The sequence below is a fragment of the Vigna unguiculata genome, chromosome 9 (assembly GCF_004118075.2).
Source record: "Vigna unguiculata cultivar IT97K-499-35 chromosome 9, ASM411807v1, whole genome shotgun sequence".
Lineage (NCBI taxonomy): Eukaryota > Viridiplantae > Streptophyta > Magnoliopsida > Fabales > Fabaceae > Vigna > Vigna unguiculata.
This window is the reverse complement of record NC_040287.1, coordinates 9,811,260-9,830,619: the sequence shown is the minus strand read 5'-3', so window position 1 is coordinate 9,830,619 and position 19,360 is coordinate 9,811,260. Positions and strand designations below refer to the sequence as shown.

General features: G+C 31.9%; 1 protein-coding gene across 1 annotated transcript; it reads right to left on the bottom strand.

Moving 5' to 3' along the window:
* Nucleotides 1-209: 209 nt before the first annotated feature.
* Nucleotides 210-1,976, bottom strand: LOC114195940 (GDSL esterase/lipase At5g45910-like). The gene is made up of 5 exons (XM_028086391.1): nucleotides 1,733-1,976; nucleotides 1,403-1,621; nucleotides 1,162-1,307; nucleotides 788-1,061; nucleotides 210-518 (listed from the first exon to the last, which is right to left on the bottom strand). The coding sequence occupies exons 1-5, from the start codon at nucleotides 1,965-1,967 to the stop codon at nucleotides 283-285; spliced, it is 1,110 nt and encodes a 369-aa protein (XP_027942192.1). The 5' UTR covers nucleotides 1,968-1,976; the 3' UTR covers nucleotides 210-282.
* Nucleotides 1,977-19,360: the final 17,384 nt, after the last annotated feature.

Sequence of the window (19,360 nt, the reverse complement as noted above, 5' to 3'; positions counted from 1 at the left end):
TGTAATTTAAGATGGAAATGTATAAAAAGAAAACAATTTTTTTTAACTTCGTTTTCCTCTTTGTTTTTTTTTTTCTAGGGTGAGAAAGCACCTTCTCAATATTATATGAAAACACAAATCGTAATTATTCAATAACTAACTATACTCTGAACTTTTATTGATGAATACAAAATTGATGTTATACAAACAATTCTTTATTTGTACTATGTACAAAGACAAAATGTTTTATCAAAATACATCGACAATTCCTTGTTCATATTTATTTTTCCCACTTGCTTCAATTTAGTGTATCTTGAAAGGAGGAGGTGTAACAGGAGGATTAGCATAAGGACCCTCAAGAAGTCCTTTCGCCATGAGTTTGTAGGCTGCTTCAGTTAAATGAAATCCATCCCAGTTTATATGTTTTGAAGGATCTGCACAAACTGTTGTATCACCACGTCCACAGATTCCCTCTAGCTTATATCCTCCACCCTTTCCACAACACACTTCAAAGGTCTTAATTTTACCATAAACAAAGCCTGCAATATTACATAAATAACACTGTTAGGAATCCAAGTGTGAGTCTAAGTCTCACATTGACCAGAAATAAGAAAGTAGAGCACTATATAAGAATAAAGACCCACAAACCCATTGCTTTAAGGTTTTGAACCTAACATACACAATATCAATGAATTCTAGCAAAATTAGCACTACTATGAATTTTAGATTTCTTACTGAATTTTTTTTGTACATCTAGTAAAGAATCCAAATTCAGATAGTTCACAAAGAAAATAAAATCATAACTCACCAAATTTTTTTGGTTCATGAAATAAGCTTAGGGCAGCACCATAGTAATCAAAATACATTATCTTAACTGTTGGATTCTTTTGTCTTAATGTCTCTAAACCCTTTTTGAGTTGCTCATTGAACTCTGAGATGATATTATTGTAAGGTATTAAACACCCATATTCGTCATAATCCTCTTTCTTATCACTACCCGCTGTTTTTAAAACAAATGAATTGCAGCCAATGGGGAAGTTCCCTGGAACTGCTATCTCTACGGCACCATGTTCGATCACTTTCTGTTCAATAAAACAAAAAAAAAAATGAAATTTTTTTCAGTATACCATATTTCAAATCAATTGATATTTAAACTGACATAAAATTTGATGATAAACATACAGAAGTGTATTTGGTAATGCTGTCGACAATGTCTGGAATCATCTCTTTAATTGCTGTAATATTTTTATTTGGGATAATTTCGTTAAGGTCATTCCCACCGATCTCACCCACCAGAAACAATGATTTTTTGAAGTAGGCATCACATTCTGTCATACATAAGAAGAACATTGTTAATGTTAAACATGTGCTGTCACAAAGATCAAATATTTTGCATTTTAAAAGAGTTGTGTTAAATTAAAACCTGCTTTGCTTTTACAGAGTGAGGGTTTGATCTCATTAAACCAATCAAGTTGAGTGCCCAATGAATAAGCAGCTGCTTTTACATTCATTCCTCTTTGATCGAAGTAAGTCTTATTAAGTGCAGTTGAACCAGAATATGCAAAATTTACCCCTTTCTTAATGTTTGTTCCTTTTTTGATAGTCAAATATGCAGGCAACATTGGTAATCCATATGCCCCAGCTAAGACAAAAAAATGAACATAGATTAGTATAATTAAGAATGTGGAATCTAAGCAATGTTTTACATAATCTCCCTTATTGTTTAAGACATGTTTTAAGAGATTAAAAATACCTATGAAATCTATCATTAATCGTCCATTTGACAAACGCCCTGCAGGACTTTTAAAGAACGTTGAACCATAAGGACTATTACGTGGAAATGGATCATGAGAAGCAGAATTTCCCGTGTCACTTATAGAGTCACCGAAGTTGAAAATGGCTTCAAATGGAAGAGGAGTGTCACGAGAAAGAACATTTCTTAGGAAACCAAAAGTAAATATTATGGTAAAGAGAATGGTGATCTTCATTATGTTTGAGTTAGGATATGGGAAAGTTTTTTGTGCTTTGATTCGGATTTAGGGTTTTATATACTATCACTTTCACCATCCATTTGTTTTGTCATGTATTTTTGTTTTAAATTTAGCAAAAGCTACAATTTTCATGTTTCTTAAAATAGTGTACCTGAAGTTCTAATATAAGATATTTACTTAAGCAAAACTTGGTCTTGAGTACAAGTTTTTTACTCCATGCTAGTTTCGATTTTTGTTTAGATTTTTTCTACGGTTATCATCCACCGAACTGAATTTCTATAATATGATCTATAAAATGCTAACATAATAAATTTGAAATTTTGTTATATACACAAATATTAATTGAGTTTCCTCCTTCACTAAATCAATTTCAGTCTTGTATTTCGAAATAATAATTTCTTCTAAATACTTTTTAAAGATAAAAAACACATTATCATCATAAATCATTAATACGTCACTCAAGCATATAACAACAACAATCTTATGTGGAAAAAGTCATTTTATACTTTGTTAGATAGGAACTTATTTGATAAATATTGATCTCAGATTTAGAACTAGTGGGAACAATCCTTAAATGATGGACTATGTGATTCTAAACCGTTTCCGCCTATGAATTAACAATTCAAAATGAACTTCATTTTTTTGTATTCTTCATATGCCAGGATTTATATGACTTATAATTAATAACACAAAAATTACTTTAAACTTATGTTATTTTCAACTTTTTAACATTAAGAAAAAGTTCGACGTTATTGTTAGTTTAACATAGAGTTAAAAATCGACATTCAACAATGTGGCTTACACTAGAGACTAACGTCCTTTAACGACGAATATCATATCACACTGCGTACAATTGACACCATTTCAAACTAGAATTGAGTAAGATATAACGTTTGCAACATTTAACGTCTATTACAAACGCTAAATGTTTCCATTCTTTTTATAAAACACTTTTACATATACAATTGGCCCAAACCTGAAAAGCAGGTCCACCACAATATATAACTCAAAAAAATTTCCAACACAAATTATATATCAAAACTAAAACCATTAACATAAAATGTAACTATTAGTGCTATGATATGAACATGTTTATATAATAAATTGTTAAAAATTTGATTATAATAAACGAAATCAATAAAGTAATAGTTTATTTTAAAATTTCATTCTCTTTAAACTTAGAAAGAAACACCATATGTAAAGTAGAGATGTCAATTTGAACTATAAGTTCATGGGATAGTTTTAACTCACTTATGAATAAGTTCATTTTTAATTGATCCACTAAACGGGTGGGCTGAAAAGTTTTTAACTTTCAAAATCTCCTCTTAAAATGGGTTGCAGGATTAAAGTGAGTTTGACCCCACTACAAAATTTTAATTAACTCTTAAACACTTTTCATAATTAGCACAACCTTTAAGAATATTTTAAATTACAATTTGTTTCCCAAATATTTTACATTAATTATAAATTAGTTTTCACTTAAATTTTACTATTTGCGACATAATAGGAAAGTTAGGATCAAAACTAACTCGAGTTTGACCGACCCGACATTATCTGATGTAGATTTAGACGTGGTCAATCTTGTCTTATCTTGAATTAGTATGACATGATCTAAAATTGGTCTGACATTAGTCCTGTAGTGATCCAACTCAATTCGGTCCAATGTTGACCTAAACGTGACCTGATAAAGGGTGTCTAATAAGCTAGCTTAGTCAATTGAGTTAGCTTTGTCTACTTAGGCTACGTATGGAGCTTTAATGCATAGATCTATGAATCATAATTAAAATCTTAATAGTATCCTATCGGTGTGATCAAAGTTATACAAAATTTCAACTGGTAAAGGGCATGTGATCATTATGTGACAATGGCAAGACAATAGTAGCATGTTCCAAGTCCAATATGAATGCTTTGCATGTGACGGTGATTCTATATCACTGTCAAAATTCTAAACCTATGACGTGAGTCACCAAGGGTAATCATGTAACAACATATGTATCTATTGATAAGTCTGATGAATGATATTTTGATTCAATTTTAATTTATTATTATAATTATTTTTAAATCATCATATTATTAAAAGAAATTTAAAGAATTAAATGTGAATTAAAAGATGTGGATTAAAATAATATTATCAACCATGCTTTCTAATAGGATACATATATAACACCACCATTAATGGACTTCTTTCTCTATAATTGACTTCCATGCATGCAGAGTCACTGAAACTGTTTTTCAGCCTGTGTTATTTATTTGGGAAAAACATTCTAGCCTCGTAGTTGTTCATGTTGGAAAGAAGGTGCTGGAACGAAATATTCATCATATTTTGTAAATTCTAGAACAATTCGAGTTTATATAAGATATAGAATGCTTGTTTTTTTATGAAAAAGACACAGAATTAACATTTCAATATCATATATAAATTAAGATTTCTATGTGAATTATATCAAGCTAATGAATGAGAATTCTGTTCTTTCGAGGACTTTTACTTTCTGTTTCCTTTTTTAGTTAGGCAAAAGCACTCGCCTCTTTAGCTTTAGCTAGCTAATCTTAAGTTGAGCCTATTCTTGTCTTGAGTACGATAATGTTTTCCCTTTCAGATTCCCATGGTCATAAAGAATTATGGGAGTACGGATATACTGTACGTGTTAACCCTAGACACCCAACAAAGCAATTAGTATAGGAATAGAATATCTATGATTATTAGCTCAACAGATCGAGAACAAGTTCACAAAACGGTATAGTAACAAGAACCCCATGACTAATTAGAATACCCAATTTCTGTGCTAGCCTCTTCGTATTACTTGCAATATAAATAAATTCTTTTTCCTTGGTTTCTTCACTGCATCGGTAGTGGGAAAAAGAAGGTTGAAATAAATTATCAGTTTCGATCAATTTTTCATAGTACTGTTCTATTAATCACAAACAAATACACACCCAGAAAGTGGGAAATGATATTGAGAACAAGTAGACAATAGAGAAGGAAACTGGTATTTAGTCTTGTCAATGGAAAGTTGAATATTGATACCTAGAAAGGAAAAGGGCTACTTAGTATCACTGAATCATAGCCAAAACTGAAACGAATCGGACCAAGATGCTTGATTCCCCTGGAGTTGATGAATTGTCACTCAAACATTAAAGTAGCTAGGGTTACTCATAAGCATGATATGCAAACATCTTGTTGCATTTGTGTGTGACCTTGCTTGGTGTGTAAAAATGGCTCCTGGGTGTGACGCAGAAGGAGATGATGATGATGTTTGAGAAGGTAATGATGATGGTGGAGAAGGGTGAGAGAGAGTGGGAAGGAAGAGAGCATGATGATTATTGGTGTTGTGTGATGTGGTTGAAAGGTTGGAGAAAAATCCAAGGTAGTTTTTGTCATCGAAAGAGAGAGAGTAATTGGGGAGAAAAGTTATCTGGAATATGATGGTGGCAACTTTTTCATGTCCCTCCAACTCGTTTTCTTTGCACAAATTATTACTCTACAATATATCCAAACAAATTTTACTGCATCTGGAATGATGTTGTTCCCAAGTAACTACAACAAATGGCTGCTCCATTTTCAAACTTGTCCTTCTGCAAAACCAAGAATGGTGAACAGAAATAATAGGACAAAACTGTTATCTACTGTTCACATAATATTTCCAGGATTCTTGAAGCTTGAAAGCAACAAGTCATTGTTTGAGGAGACAGAGGAAAAGATTCCGAGAAGCATATTTTGAATGTTTGTGCAGTACCATATACTGCCTCTTCTCATACTTCTTGATTCTCGCAACACTCACCATTCTCATATATAAGTACATTTCTCCCTGCAACATTTTTTCCATAATTTTACCTGTTTTATATTTACCCCTTTATTTCTGACTTTTACACAACTTTATCTCACTCGCCTCAATTTTGCTATGTCATTTTGTGTATACATAAATAATATATAAAATATATAAAAATAATTTATATAGTTAATATTTAAAATTTTGTATTGAGAGTGGTTTGAGTTTTTCTTATATACTTTTTGATTCATACTAACTTTCTTCTAAGTAATTTTTTTTTTCTGCTACAGTGTAGGCTTATCCGCAGGACCAGCCCATACACCCATCAAAATATTATTACTAAAAAAATTTATATTTTCTGCTAATTTTGTTTTAAATATTTTTTCAGAAAATATTTATAAATTTTGTTATGAAAAAAATTTACAGAAAATTGCTGTCAATTTTTTTGTGAAATATTTTGTATAAAACATTTTTCGTATAAATTTTGTAGGAAATATTTACGAATTTTATAATTTTGTAGAAAATAATTACCCACGAAAGAATTACCTGACAATTAAAATTCTTAAAAAAAATAGCAGGAAAAAAGTCTTTTCTTGCAAATTTTTTTAACAAATTTGCAAGAAAATTCTCATGTATAAAAATTTTTAGTAGGGGCTGATATATTGAACCCGCTGACCCACAAAAGTCCAACCCACATAACACGCAGTCTGCGTGGGTTGGCCTGCACCATGAGCGAATAGGCCCGCAGCCCGCACAAAAAAAAAAAAGAACTTGCACTTGTACATATTGATTACTTCCCTTTTGAAGTTCTACACGAACATTTCAAATTCTTATATGAGTGAAAAATACAAGTGTTAAGTATTTTTTTAATGTGCTCAAATTTGAAGAATACATCGTGAATGTCAAAGTACAAATACCAATACGATGAAAATATTGAATTATGAATTTATCATTCAACTCCCAAAAGTCTTTGTTTAATTTTGTGAACTTGTTAAAGTTTCCTAAATTATTGAATATTGAAAGTTTTATCATAAGTGTAACACCCCATTTAATTAATAAACGAAATTAAAGGAAGCATCACACTAAAGTAATATCTTAGTGCAGTCTCAGGAGTTAAACACCACTCCTTACAAAACCCAAGACACACCACGATGCCCAAAAAGAAACAAGTTATAAAGTTTAATAGGATCCGATAAGAATCTAAAAGACAGACTAGTACATGGACCATAGCCCTAAAGAAAAGCCCAAATAAAACAGGGAGTCCAACCTAGGTAGACTATGCAGCGGAATCATCTCTTCCCTGTTGACCTCGGGTACCTCTCGCATCTGCTCCCATCAATAAATTGATGATCATCGCAAAAGTAGAAGAACAACATACAAGCAATCAAACAAGTAAAGGGTAAGCTAGAGTAGAAAACAAATTATCATGCAGTCATATACTATTACCCAATCCAAGCAGTATTTATATATCATCCAAACATGTTATAACTTTCTCAAGCAATACACTAGACTCTGACTCGACTCATCCGGATACATATAATCTGGTCAGATTCAGCGGATGCTTGCACTTGTGGTGAATATCTACGCTCACCCCCAAGCTGCTCACCCCCGAGCTAAGTGTTACAATGTTTCAAGCCCCCACACACAAGGTTAGCCCTTAATGAGTTTCAAGTCTCATGCTACTCTCACCACAAGAGGTCAATCCGCTCTAAGTGAGACTAACTGACTCCTTAGAGTGTCAAGATGCAACCTTACCTTGAATCCTTACCAAACTATATAGATGGGGCACCACCATGGACACCCACTAACAAAGACCATGGAATTACGTCCCGATCACTGAAGCACGACCCTGAAATCTCACCTAGAGATTTCAAGGAATTACGCATTGACCACCGACCAACCACAATCAAACAATAAAGGGATACTCATCATGCATATAAATTTCATGCCAACCTCTGTAACCAATCCTCATTCACGTCACATGTGAAATTCATACCAACTCATTATCCTCAATCCACGAATATAGAACTTCATCTCATACCAACACCATTCCACTTTGATACCAACCATCTCAATTAAATCACAAGCCAAAATCATACCAAACCTATCATTTCCAATCCAAATGTCACATAGTTCATGCATACTTAACTCATTCATGCTTTTAACAGGGTAATGAAATTATACAGTAAATCACCAGTCAAGACATGAGACATAACAAGCATCACACCAACACATGCGTCAGCCTCGCTCAGGCTAGGAATCCTCGCTTAGGCGAAAGGGTTCTTTCGCTCAAGCGACAGACCCTCGTTTAGGCGAGACTACCAACAGTAAGGGTTGTTGTAACGCGAATTCTCGCTTAGGCGAGCCCCTCCTCGCCTGAGCGAGGCCACCCCTCGCCCAAAGGCGAAGTCCCTCACCTGGGCTGAAAACTGCAGCGACGAGCCAAAGTCCTCACGCGTTCTCGCTTAGGCGAGCCCCTCCCGCCTGAGCGAGATGTCTCTTCACTCAAACGAGAGCTCTCCGCCTGAGCGAGAGCTCGAGTGTGAATCTGGCCTATTTCTGCAAGTCTCGCCTGGGCGAGACAGGCCCGCTTGGGCGAGAATGCTCGTTTCTCATCACTATTTCCCTACAACAGCCACACCCACGAATCCACAAAACATACCAAGACATTTCATGCATTCACAATAACACACCAACCATAAAATCACAGAACAACAACAGAACTGACGGGAAATCGAAATACAATAAAAAGCCCTAGCTTCCATTACATGGAATGAGCTAGTTTAAGGCCTTGACACTGAACAACGTAGTACCACAACTCTAGGAGAAGGTCACAGAACTGGAAAAGTGAACAGAAGCGGGTTTATTACAGGGACCCTAACATTGACCACGAAACAAGACCAGAGATTGAAAACTGTGAGTTGGAGAACACTTACGTGAGCAGAAACGAGGTTGAACTAGGCTTAAATCCGATTAAACGTCGAAACCCTAACAAAGTGACGGCTACAACTCTTAGAACAAAGGTGAATAGGTTTCTGAAAATGAGTAAAAGAGTTAGGGTTACGGAAGACTAGGTCTAAATTCGTTTTGGGCCAACCCTTAGGCCCATAAGATTGGGACAACTCTTAAAATAAAAGGGACATAAATAAATGGACCTTACAATAAAAAAATAAAAAAAAAGTGGGCTGACCCGTGAATTTGTGGGCCAGAAGTTATGCCTAGCATACCAGAATTTTCAACCTGCACTTTTTAACACGGGACATGCCAATTTGTCTGATTACCAACCCTAATATAGTGAAGTTTGAAAACTAAGGCAATACTAACAAAACGAGACAAGAATTTCTTATAAATAAAAATTATAAATTATGTATAATTCGTTAAATAAAAAACTTGATTAATTAACTAAGAAAATATTTAATATTTATCATGATATAATAAATAATTCAAATTCAATATTTACCATTTTTTATTTCTTAATATTTCAAAATTTATTTTCTACGTTAAATTATTTCTGAAAGTTTATTTTGTAAAATATTATCCAAATATGTTAATATAAAAAAAAAATTCTATTACGTCAATTAAATTTAATAGAAACTTTAATTTTTTTTCTCAATTCATTATTTTTTTATTCTCATATTTATCCCTTAATCCAAACAAAAACTGAAATGTTATATATATATATATATATATATATATATATATATAAAATATGTGTAATTTATTTAAGTCTATAACATAAAAATGAAAGTATTGCAAGTTAGAACATCAAAACTGATTAATGAGAAATACACCAAATCTCTATGTACCCAAGGCCTGCATTTGTGAATTAGGCACCCATAGTGGACAACCAGCGTTATAGGTACAAAAGTCCCACCAAAATTCGTTTTTGTCTCTGTTGTCTCATTATACATTTCTAACGCTTATAACAAACAGACATAAGTAAAACACATGTTGCACAAAGGTGTATCAGATCAATGTTCATGCCAATGTAACCTTGTTCCAACACATTAAACCTTTATCTCTGAGTGGGCATATATATATATATATCTTATCTATAAATTCATATACCTTATATATCAAACATATTTCAAATTCACGCGATTATAACTTAGCAATCTCTCTAACATTCCTTAACAACCCTTTAAAATCCATGAGCTTTTTCTTTTCACTCTGGCTTTAGTTGTTGGTACTGATGTCATGATGTTAGGTAAAGACAACTCATGCAATTCATAGGAAACTTTTCTTAAGTAACCATGTACAGGTAACGGCTATGTATTGTGCTAACTAGTGAGACTTATAATTTTTTCCATAAGTCTTCATTTTATGTTTCAGACCATGTACAGGATTATTTAGCTGAAATAGTAATATGTTTCATTTAATATTTTCTACTTTTAAATCCTTAACTTAAGACAGATAATTATCATTTATTGATTTATTTATTTACTATAAGAGGAAGTTGAGATCAAATATCAAATCTTACCGAAAAAATCCTCTCTTTTCACTCTTTGACGCTTGAATTCTACATTTTTTCAATTTGAAAAAAAAAAGTGTACATTGTGACACCACACTCCTCCATAGTTTTCTTGAATAAAAAATGATACCAAATCACACCCAAACAAAATCATGGAAAAACAAATGCAATTTTAAGTCGTTTTAAATAAACTCCAAAAGTAAGAAAGCAATTCAGCTATGAAATAAATTTAACCAAAAAAATTGATTTTTTTTTAATGTTTAGTACGTTGAAAAAGAGCCATAAAAAAACCCATTCTATGATATCCTATAGTAATGAGAGAAATGGTTCTCTTAAGTGACCATCTTGAACTTATGCTAATACTCTCTTGGTTCACCAGTATTGTTTGATTCTGGGATTGCCATACATTTATGAAATAAGATTTTAGGGGAGGCAGAGTATGGATTTGAGTGTATCTGAGGGTGAAGTTTATATTTTTTTAAGAGACTTGGAGGTGATGGTAGAGTAGATTTGAGAGTAATGTTTGTGAAAGTTTGTAAAGGATTTGAATGATATGATTAATTAAAAATAACATTTAATAGATAAAAAATAAGATTACCAAATTGTTATTGGTGTTAAAAATAATATAAAATGATATTTAGATGAGTTATAATTATTTTTGAAATTTTTTTATGATGAATAAAATTATTAAAAATAATTATTAATTGAAATAAATAGAAATTATAATATAGTTTATATAAAAAATTTAATATTTTGATGCATGAAGTTGGAATTTTGGAATAGGATGAGTTGTTTTTAGAAGATATAATTGTAAAGTTATAATAGAAAGTGGAACAAGTTCCAAAATAGCCCCAACCGGTTCCATTGTACTTCCAACATACTAGATCCGATTCCAAAGTCCTTGGAATCGATTCCGCTTTTGCTTCCATGCACCATTGACGTTCTGCAACTCCATTTTGTCCCATGTTCTTTGCATCACACACCCCGCCTTTCATTTGTTTCCTCCATGTTGGTTGCACCATACAACCACCATGCACGATCATGTGATGGTTTTTTGCGAGGATAGTTTGGTAAAATCTCATCATTCACTCGCAAATCTCTTCATGGAAGCGGGATAGGGAAAAAAAGGCCTTCTCCAACAATTATGCGCCTTCACTCTCCTTCAAATACGCAGAAGGGAACATGGTCAATCAATGTTGATCATCGCTCATAGGTCTTCATCCACACAAACGAACACGGTCTTACACGTAAAGAACCATAAAAAAGTAAAAATAAAGGGTGAGGTTAAATAATGGAAAAGTTGAGATGAAAACTATTAGGCTTTTAATCTCAAACTCTAAAAAGGAAGAAAATGAAAATTTATGTTGTTAATATTTAAATTTTGGAGTTTAGATTGTCGAAACCACCATGGTCATGATCAAACAATCATGTGAAGAAGGGAAACGAACTCCAACAAACAAGTGAAAACATAAAGTATAATGGAACAAAGGGAAGAGAGTAAAAAAGCAGAATGTGAATAACGTGAATAAAAAAACACTAGAGAGGGTAAGTAAAACACATAAGTGAGAAATTTATAAAAAAAAAAAATCCTAGAATTACTTTCTTACGAAATTATCCATGTCTTGCCTTGTGATATATATAAATGAAATTTCTTATTTAAATATCAGGACATCAATCACATTTTCCTTGCATATGTTATGCAATTAATTATACATAATTCATATGACCAATGAAAAGGAGAGCAGTATAATAAAAGCAAGTTCATGAGAAGCTCAATAGAAAGAAAAAAAAAAACCAGTTGGACGAGGGATTATGTTACAGACAAAGATAAGTGTAAAAAATAGAGTTTGTGTTTTTGTTGTTGTTTGTATGCTTAACAAACTATATCTATCATAGATTTTCCCTTCTAGAGAAGAATAATAACAACAAACTTCATATTGTCTTCTTTCTTTATTTGCTCTTCATATTGTTAATGGATATGGCATAGTGTTGGTATGAAATACACTTATACCTTCGTAGTTTGAGAAGGATGAATGAGATGGATTCAACATGGAATACAAATGAGGATGGATGGTAAAGTTTGGCATGAGATATTTATATGTGCATGTTAAATATTATTTGTTTGATTATGACTGGTCCATGGTCAGTGCGTAATTCCTTGAAATCTCTAGGTGGGGTTTTAGGGTTGTGCTTCAATGGTCGGGACGTAATTCCATGGCCCCTGTTAGTGCGTGTCTATGATGGTGCCCCATCTATATAACTTGGTAAGGATTCAAGGTAAGGATCACATTCTGACACTCTAAGGGCTGAAACTCCTGTGGTGAGAGTAGCAGGAGGCCTGAAACTCATTAAGGGCTAATCTTGTGTGTGAGGGAATTGATTCATTGTAACACATGTAACATATAGCTCGGGGGTGAGCAGAGGTATCCACCATAAGTGCAAGCATCCGCCGAATCCGACCAGGTTATATGTATTCGGATGAGTCGAGTCGAGTCTTAGTGTATTGATTGAAAGGTCATAACATGCTTAGGTGATATATGCTTATTGGACTGTGAAGGTATATCTGATTGCATGATAAAAATCTTTTTGGCTCTAGCTTACCCTTTGCTTGTTTGATTGCTCTGTATGTTGTTCTTCTACTCTTGCGATGATCATCAATTTATTAATGGGAGCAGATGCGAGAGGTACTCGTAGTCAACAGAGGAGAGATGATTCCACTACATAGTCTGCATGGGTTGGGCTTCATGTTCTTGATGGGCCTTCCTTTAGGGCTATGGCCCATGTACCTGTCTGTCTTTTTGATTTCTATATATTCTGTTAAACTTTTTATCTAGTTTCCTCTCGGGTATCGTGGTGTGTCTTGGGTTGTAAGGAGTTAAGTTTTAAACTCCAGGATCGCGTTGTTATATTATCTTTATGTGACTCTTCCTTTAATTTCGTTTATTGAATTAAATAGGGTGTTACAGTACCCGTTACCCGCAAAAAGTTAAAATTAAATTTTAATTTATATTTTATTAAGTTAAATTTAATTAAAAATAAAAATAACAGTATATTTTATTATATCAAATTTAATTATAATTATAATTTAATTTAATTTATATTTTATTTTTATAATTTTATATTAAAAAATTTATAAAATATATATTTTTTTAAATATTTGCGGGTATCGGATATCCACGGGTACCCGCGGGTTTTAAAAATATTCGTGGATATTTTTTAAACGGATACCCGACAGGTAAACAGGCAGATAGCGGGCGGATTTTTTTTTTTGCGGGTAGGGTTGCGGGTAGGCACTATCCGTGCCCGACCCGACCCGTTGCCATCTCTAAGTGTATGTCACGTGTCAACTTCTGCTTTTTTATTTTTAATTTTTTTAACTTTCTTTTAAAAAATTTAAAAAGTTTTAGATTGTGAAAAAAATTGACACGTGTCAAGTAGGGATGTCAACGGGGCGGGTAGGGTACGGGTAGTAGCTCCCCCGTACCCTACCCGCTTGATAAATATTCGCCCCGTATCCGTACCCATATCCGTCGGGTATCCATTATGCAGGTACCCGCCTATTTTTTTCATATCTGCGGGTATCCACAGGTACCCGCGGATATTTATAAAATTATTTAAAAATAAATATTTAATCATAAATTCAAATAAAACGAAATAAAATACATCTGTGTCATAAATTTTAAATAAAGTTCAAATAAACTAAAGTTCATACAAGTCCAAATAATTATAAAAGTAATTATAAAATGACGTTCAACACAATGAAAATTTTTTAATTAGTGTTTTTATCAAAAAGTCCATTTTCTCCAATTGATTCCTAAAAAATAAACAAAATAAACAAATAATAAACCTCAATTGCCACGTGTCAAGTATTCTTATTTTGATTCCATCATTTAACAACAAGCATACCATAAACGTCATTGTCTATATAGGATTTGATGTATATGCCCTGCCCAAATTCAAATAAAGGAAATAGAAGAATGTCAAGGGATGTACTTAGAAGAAGACAACATACCAATACTTAAAGTTTGAAGAATGAAGATAGAAGACAAGATGTGCAACTTAAAAAAAATTAAGCCAACTAATATATATATATATATATATATATATATATATATATATATATATATATATATATATATATATATATATATATATAGAGAGAGAGAGAGAGAGAGAGAGAGAGAGATATTTGTGTGTGAGGGTACTTTTGTTAATTAAAGTTTAGCGGGTACGGGTATCCACGGGTACGGATACTATGATACCCGTACCCGCCCCGTTAACATGCGGGTATCAAAAATACCCGTACCCGCGGGTAGCGGGTATCCATTTTTAATATCCATTTTCTACCCGTTGTGGGTTTTATCCGTGGATACCCATGGGTACGGATTTTTTTGACATCCCTAGTGTCAAGTTATCATTGTGCCACGTGTTATAGTGTCATGTATCAGTTTGTGATTGTATTATTTATTTTTTGTTTAATTTAGTCTCTATGTTATTTTTATTCAATTTAATCCCTACATTTGTTATTTTTGATCAATTTAATCCTAATTTTGATTAAAATGAAGCAATTTTGTCCCTTTCAAATTGAGACCAAATTTATTTTTTGTATAGATAACTATTTTTTTCTAAAATTGATATTTTTATTAATTATTTTTTAATTTAATTATAAATTATTAAATTTAGTTATAAATTGAATATAAATTTTAGATTCAGAATACAATTGTTTAAATTATTATTACAATGTAATTATTAAATATTTTCTTCTAATTATATTCTAAAATAGTAATATTTTTAAAATTAACATTTAAATATAAAATTTTAAATTTTAATATCTAAGGCACAATAAAAAATATTAATTATTCTAGATTTAAATGTCAATTTTAGAAATGTTAGTATATTTTCTAAAACATTTAATAATTATATTCTAATTATTTAAAATAATTATATTTTATTTAATAATTGAAAGAAAGAATTATATTTAATTTATAATTAAATCTAAAAAATTATAATTGAATTTAAAAAAATAATACAAATTTTAATTTTAATAAAAATATTAGTATAATATTTATAAAAAAATAAATTTTCTCAATTGAAGGAACAAAATTGCTCTATTTTGATTAAAAGTGGGATTAAATTGAAAAAAAAACAGGAAATAACACAATCACATATTATCACGTGAAACTAATATTGATATGTAATTTGAGACGTGAATAATTTTTTAAAATTTAAAATTTAAAAAAAAAATAAAAATTTAAAAAGAAAAAAAGGAACCGATATATGACATACACTATTAAGTATTTAAACTATGTTAAAAAAAATCAAAGTGGCAAAAATTGACAAAAATTACAATTTAATTAAATTTTAAACAAAAATAAACACTAAATTAAACAAAAATGATAAAAATAGAAAATATGAATTTAATCCTTATTTTTTCTGTCCACTTCTATAACTTTTTCTTGAATGAATGACGTGATCACTACAAGAAATTCATAAAACAGAAAAGTATTTAGTGACGGTACATTTAATAATTATAATATATTTATTTCTCCTTCTTTTATAAACCAATAAGATGTCATTTTCACCATTAAATCCATTCCCTCCTCCTTTTAGATCCGAAGTGGGTGACTTTTTCTCTGGCCATGATCAATTTTCATATATGGATAAAGTGTTAGAATTTTCTTACCTATATAACTTTGCTAGATTTTTCCTTTTTGGTGCTGCAATGCATGAACATTCATGCAGTCTTCTTGAGTGTGGATAATGACACTAAAATTATGAGCTGTTCTCCACTGAATTTGATGACCCTTACCCGTGAAGTTAATCAAAAAGGTTTCTTATAATGCATTCAAAAAAATCCTTTTCTCTAAGTGCGTGAAAATATCTATTTCGTTTATCCTACGCATCTTAAAGTTGTATGTGTAAGTCAAAACTTGACATCAACATTGCCATTGACATTTATAATTCAATTTAGCTGTACGGATCAATGTCTAGAGAATAATAATGTTGATTTTTTTTTTTGTAAATATGTGATATTTAGACTGATATAAGATATTCACATGCTCATTTATTTTTATAGATGTAATAAATTTTATAATTATTATATAAATTGAAGTTCAGATAGTGATGGTTTAAAATTAAAAAGCATATTAGAGAATTTTTGTGATAGAAACAATGATCGGACTGTTTTCTTTTCGCATTAGTTTTATTTACAAATAATATGTGTTAAAAGAAAATACACTTGTCATATAAATGCAATTAAGAATCTTTTGTAAATATAGAAGACTATTTAGAATGACGATGAGTCGGATATAGATAATATTTACTATGTGTTTCAATTAAAACATTTATCTTGTTACCCATCTTGTTATCATAGGATATTAGCGAGGAAATATTCGTAAGTTTTTTATATTTGAGGATATTTATAAATATTCGTGAATATATATATATATATATATATATATATATATATATATATATATATATATATATAAATAAAGAAACTAAGTTTACTTATTAAATATATTTTTGATTTTTAATTTGAAGTGAAAATTAAAATTAGATTTTTTTTTTAAATTTTGGACCAAATTAGTCCTCTATTTTTATAAATACATGAATTTTATTTTTTTAACCAAAATTGTTAGGTTTATTCGAAGTTTTAAATATATTTTTTAATTAACATTAAAATAGAAATGTGTCAAACGATATAAATAACTCAAATATGATCATGAAACATATTTGAAATGTTAAATAAACTTAACAAAAATTAGTTAAATTAGTTAAAATGATTAAATCTACTCTAAAGTTAAGTGGCTAATTGAGTTAAAGTTTGAAAAAATAACTAATTTTTATTTTTATTAAAATTTAAGAAATCAAAATATATTTAACCTGTTTATTCATTTTTATCCATTTTGATATGTTGAGCCACTATGCTATACATACGTTCATTACTTACGAACTTGTATATAAAACTACACTGACTTAGATGCTAGTAGTGTTGACACGTATTCCTCTGTAATTATTATGTAACTTGGTAGATGCTCAAATGTCAAATGTTTTTAGTTTATCTTATCGCCTAGTGAGACACGCGTAAACAAATTAATTTGCAAAGTTACATCAAAAGTAGTGAGTTTAATTTAGAGTTTTGTGCGTGATGTCACACTTTGAATTCTTTTTTGCATTCGAGACTAGCTTCATGGTTGATTTAAATGAGTTTAGCACTTAGAAGTCGAAATTGTGATTGATGTTTATCACTTAGCAGGTAGGAGTATTTCGGAAAAGAAGCTATGTTAGGTTAAAAGATGGCATTACAGAATGACTTATACCTAACACTTGTTCCACTTCCTAGTAAGATTCAGAGATCCGCAAACCAGCAATTTGAAAAATAATTTATGGAAATCTTGTCATTGTTGAACAGGTGACACCTGGACAATGTTACAAATTGGATAAAATCGTGTCACTTAATGGTGGTCCATGTAATCAATCTTTCAAAATATAAGTGTCTGATTTTACTTTTAAGTCTATTTTTTATAAATTTATATTAGGTATCATTTTTATATTTTAGTTATGTTGATTATTATACGAAAAGTATATTATTAAAAAAGAAAACAAGAATAAGAAAATATGGGAGATTGTAAGGTCCACTTATATTTTAATCTTTTATTTTAAGGTCTGTCTCAATCTAATGGGCCTAAGAGCTGGTTCAAAGGAGAAACCAAACTCTAAGTCTGCCCTAACACACTCATTATACTCACTTTCAGAAACAACTTCTTTCTCTTAGAGCTGCAGTCATCTCTCTCTGCTAAGGTTTGGTACCACCTTGGTCAAGCAAGTTCAAACTAGTTCATTTCTTTTTCACGTAAGTTGTTTCCTCATCCTGTGCATTTTCTGCTACTGTTTCATAAACAACCCCTTTCCCTAAGAGTTGCAGCCGTCTCTCTCTGCTAGGGTTTGGTACCACATTGGTCAAGCAAGTTCGAACCAGTTCATTCTTTTCCACATAAGTTGTTTCCTCATCCCGTGCTTGCATTTTCTGCTACTGTTACTCTGAGTAACTTATGTCCCTACTGTTCCTTTAATTTTTCCAGCTCCTTAAGTTGTTCCTTGAGTTGCCGTGCCCCACTGTTTAGAGTCGAGGTCCTGTTCTAGCCATTTCCAGGTAAGGGAAGCTAGAACATTTTTGTCTAATGTGGTAGCAGTTTGTTCTATTTTTGATTTCACGATTCTTGACGAGATTTTGTGCTACTAGAGATGCATGGGATGCCTGGTTATCGCGACCACACCTTATTTTGAGTGAGAGAATGCCTCGCTCAGGCGAAGGGGGGTCTCGCCTAAGCGAGACTGCGCTGAAGGCCACTGTTTCTATTGTTGAGCTCTCACCTAGGAAAAAGGAGCTCGCTTGAGCGAGAATTTTCTGCCTAAGCGACGAGTTGGGCGAGAGTGCGTCCTGGTTTGATATTCTCCTTGTTCTTGGATGTTTGGCATGTATTTGATTGGATTATTATATAATAGCATGAAGTGAATGAATATGCATGAATGATATGGTGCATAGGTTGTAAATGATAGGTGTGGTATGATCTTGGCATGTGATTTTATATGGGATGGTTGGTTATCAAAGTGGCATGGTATTGGTATGAGATGAAATTCTATATTCCTAGATTGGGAGGAATGAGTTGGTATGAATTCAACATATGATACGAATGAGAATTGGTTACAGGGGTTGGCATGAGGCTTATATGCATGATAAATATTACTTGATTGATTGAGTGTGAATGGTATATGGTCAGTACGTAATTCGATGAGCCTCTAGGTGAGACCTCATGGTGGTGCTTTAGTGGTCGGGACATAATTCCATGACCCCTGTTAGTGGGAGTTTATGGTGGTGCCCCATCTATATAATTTAGTAAGGATTCAAGGTAAGGTTGCATCTTGACGCTCTAAGGAGTCAGTTAGTCTCACACAGAGCAGACTGACTCTTGTGGTGAGAGTAGCAAGAGGTCTGAAACTCATTAAGGGCTAACCTTGTGTGTGGGGGATCGAGACATTGTAAGACTTAGCTCGGGGAGAGTAGAGAAATCCACCACAATTGCAAGCATCCGCTATATCCAACTAAATTATACGTATCCGGATGAGTCGTGTCGAGTCTTACTGTATTG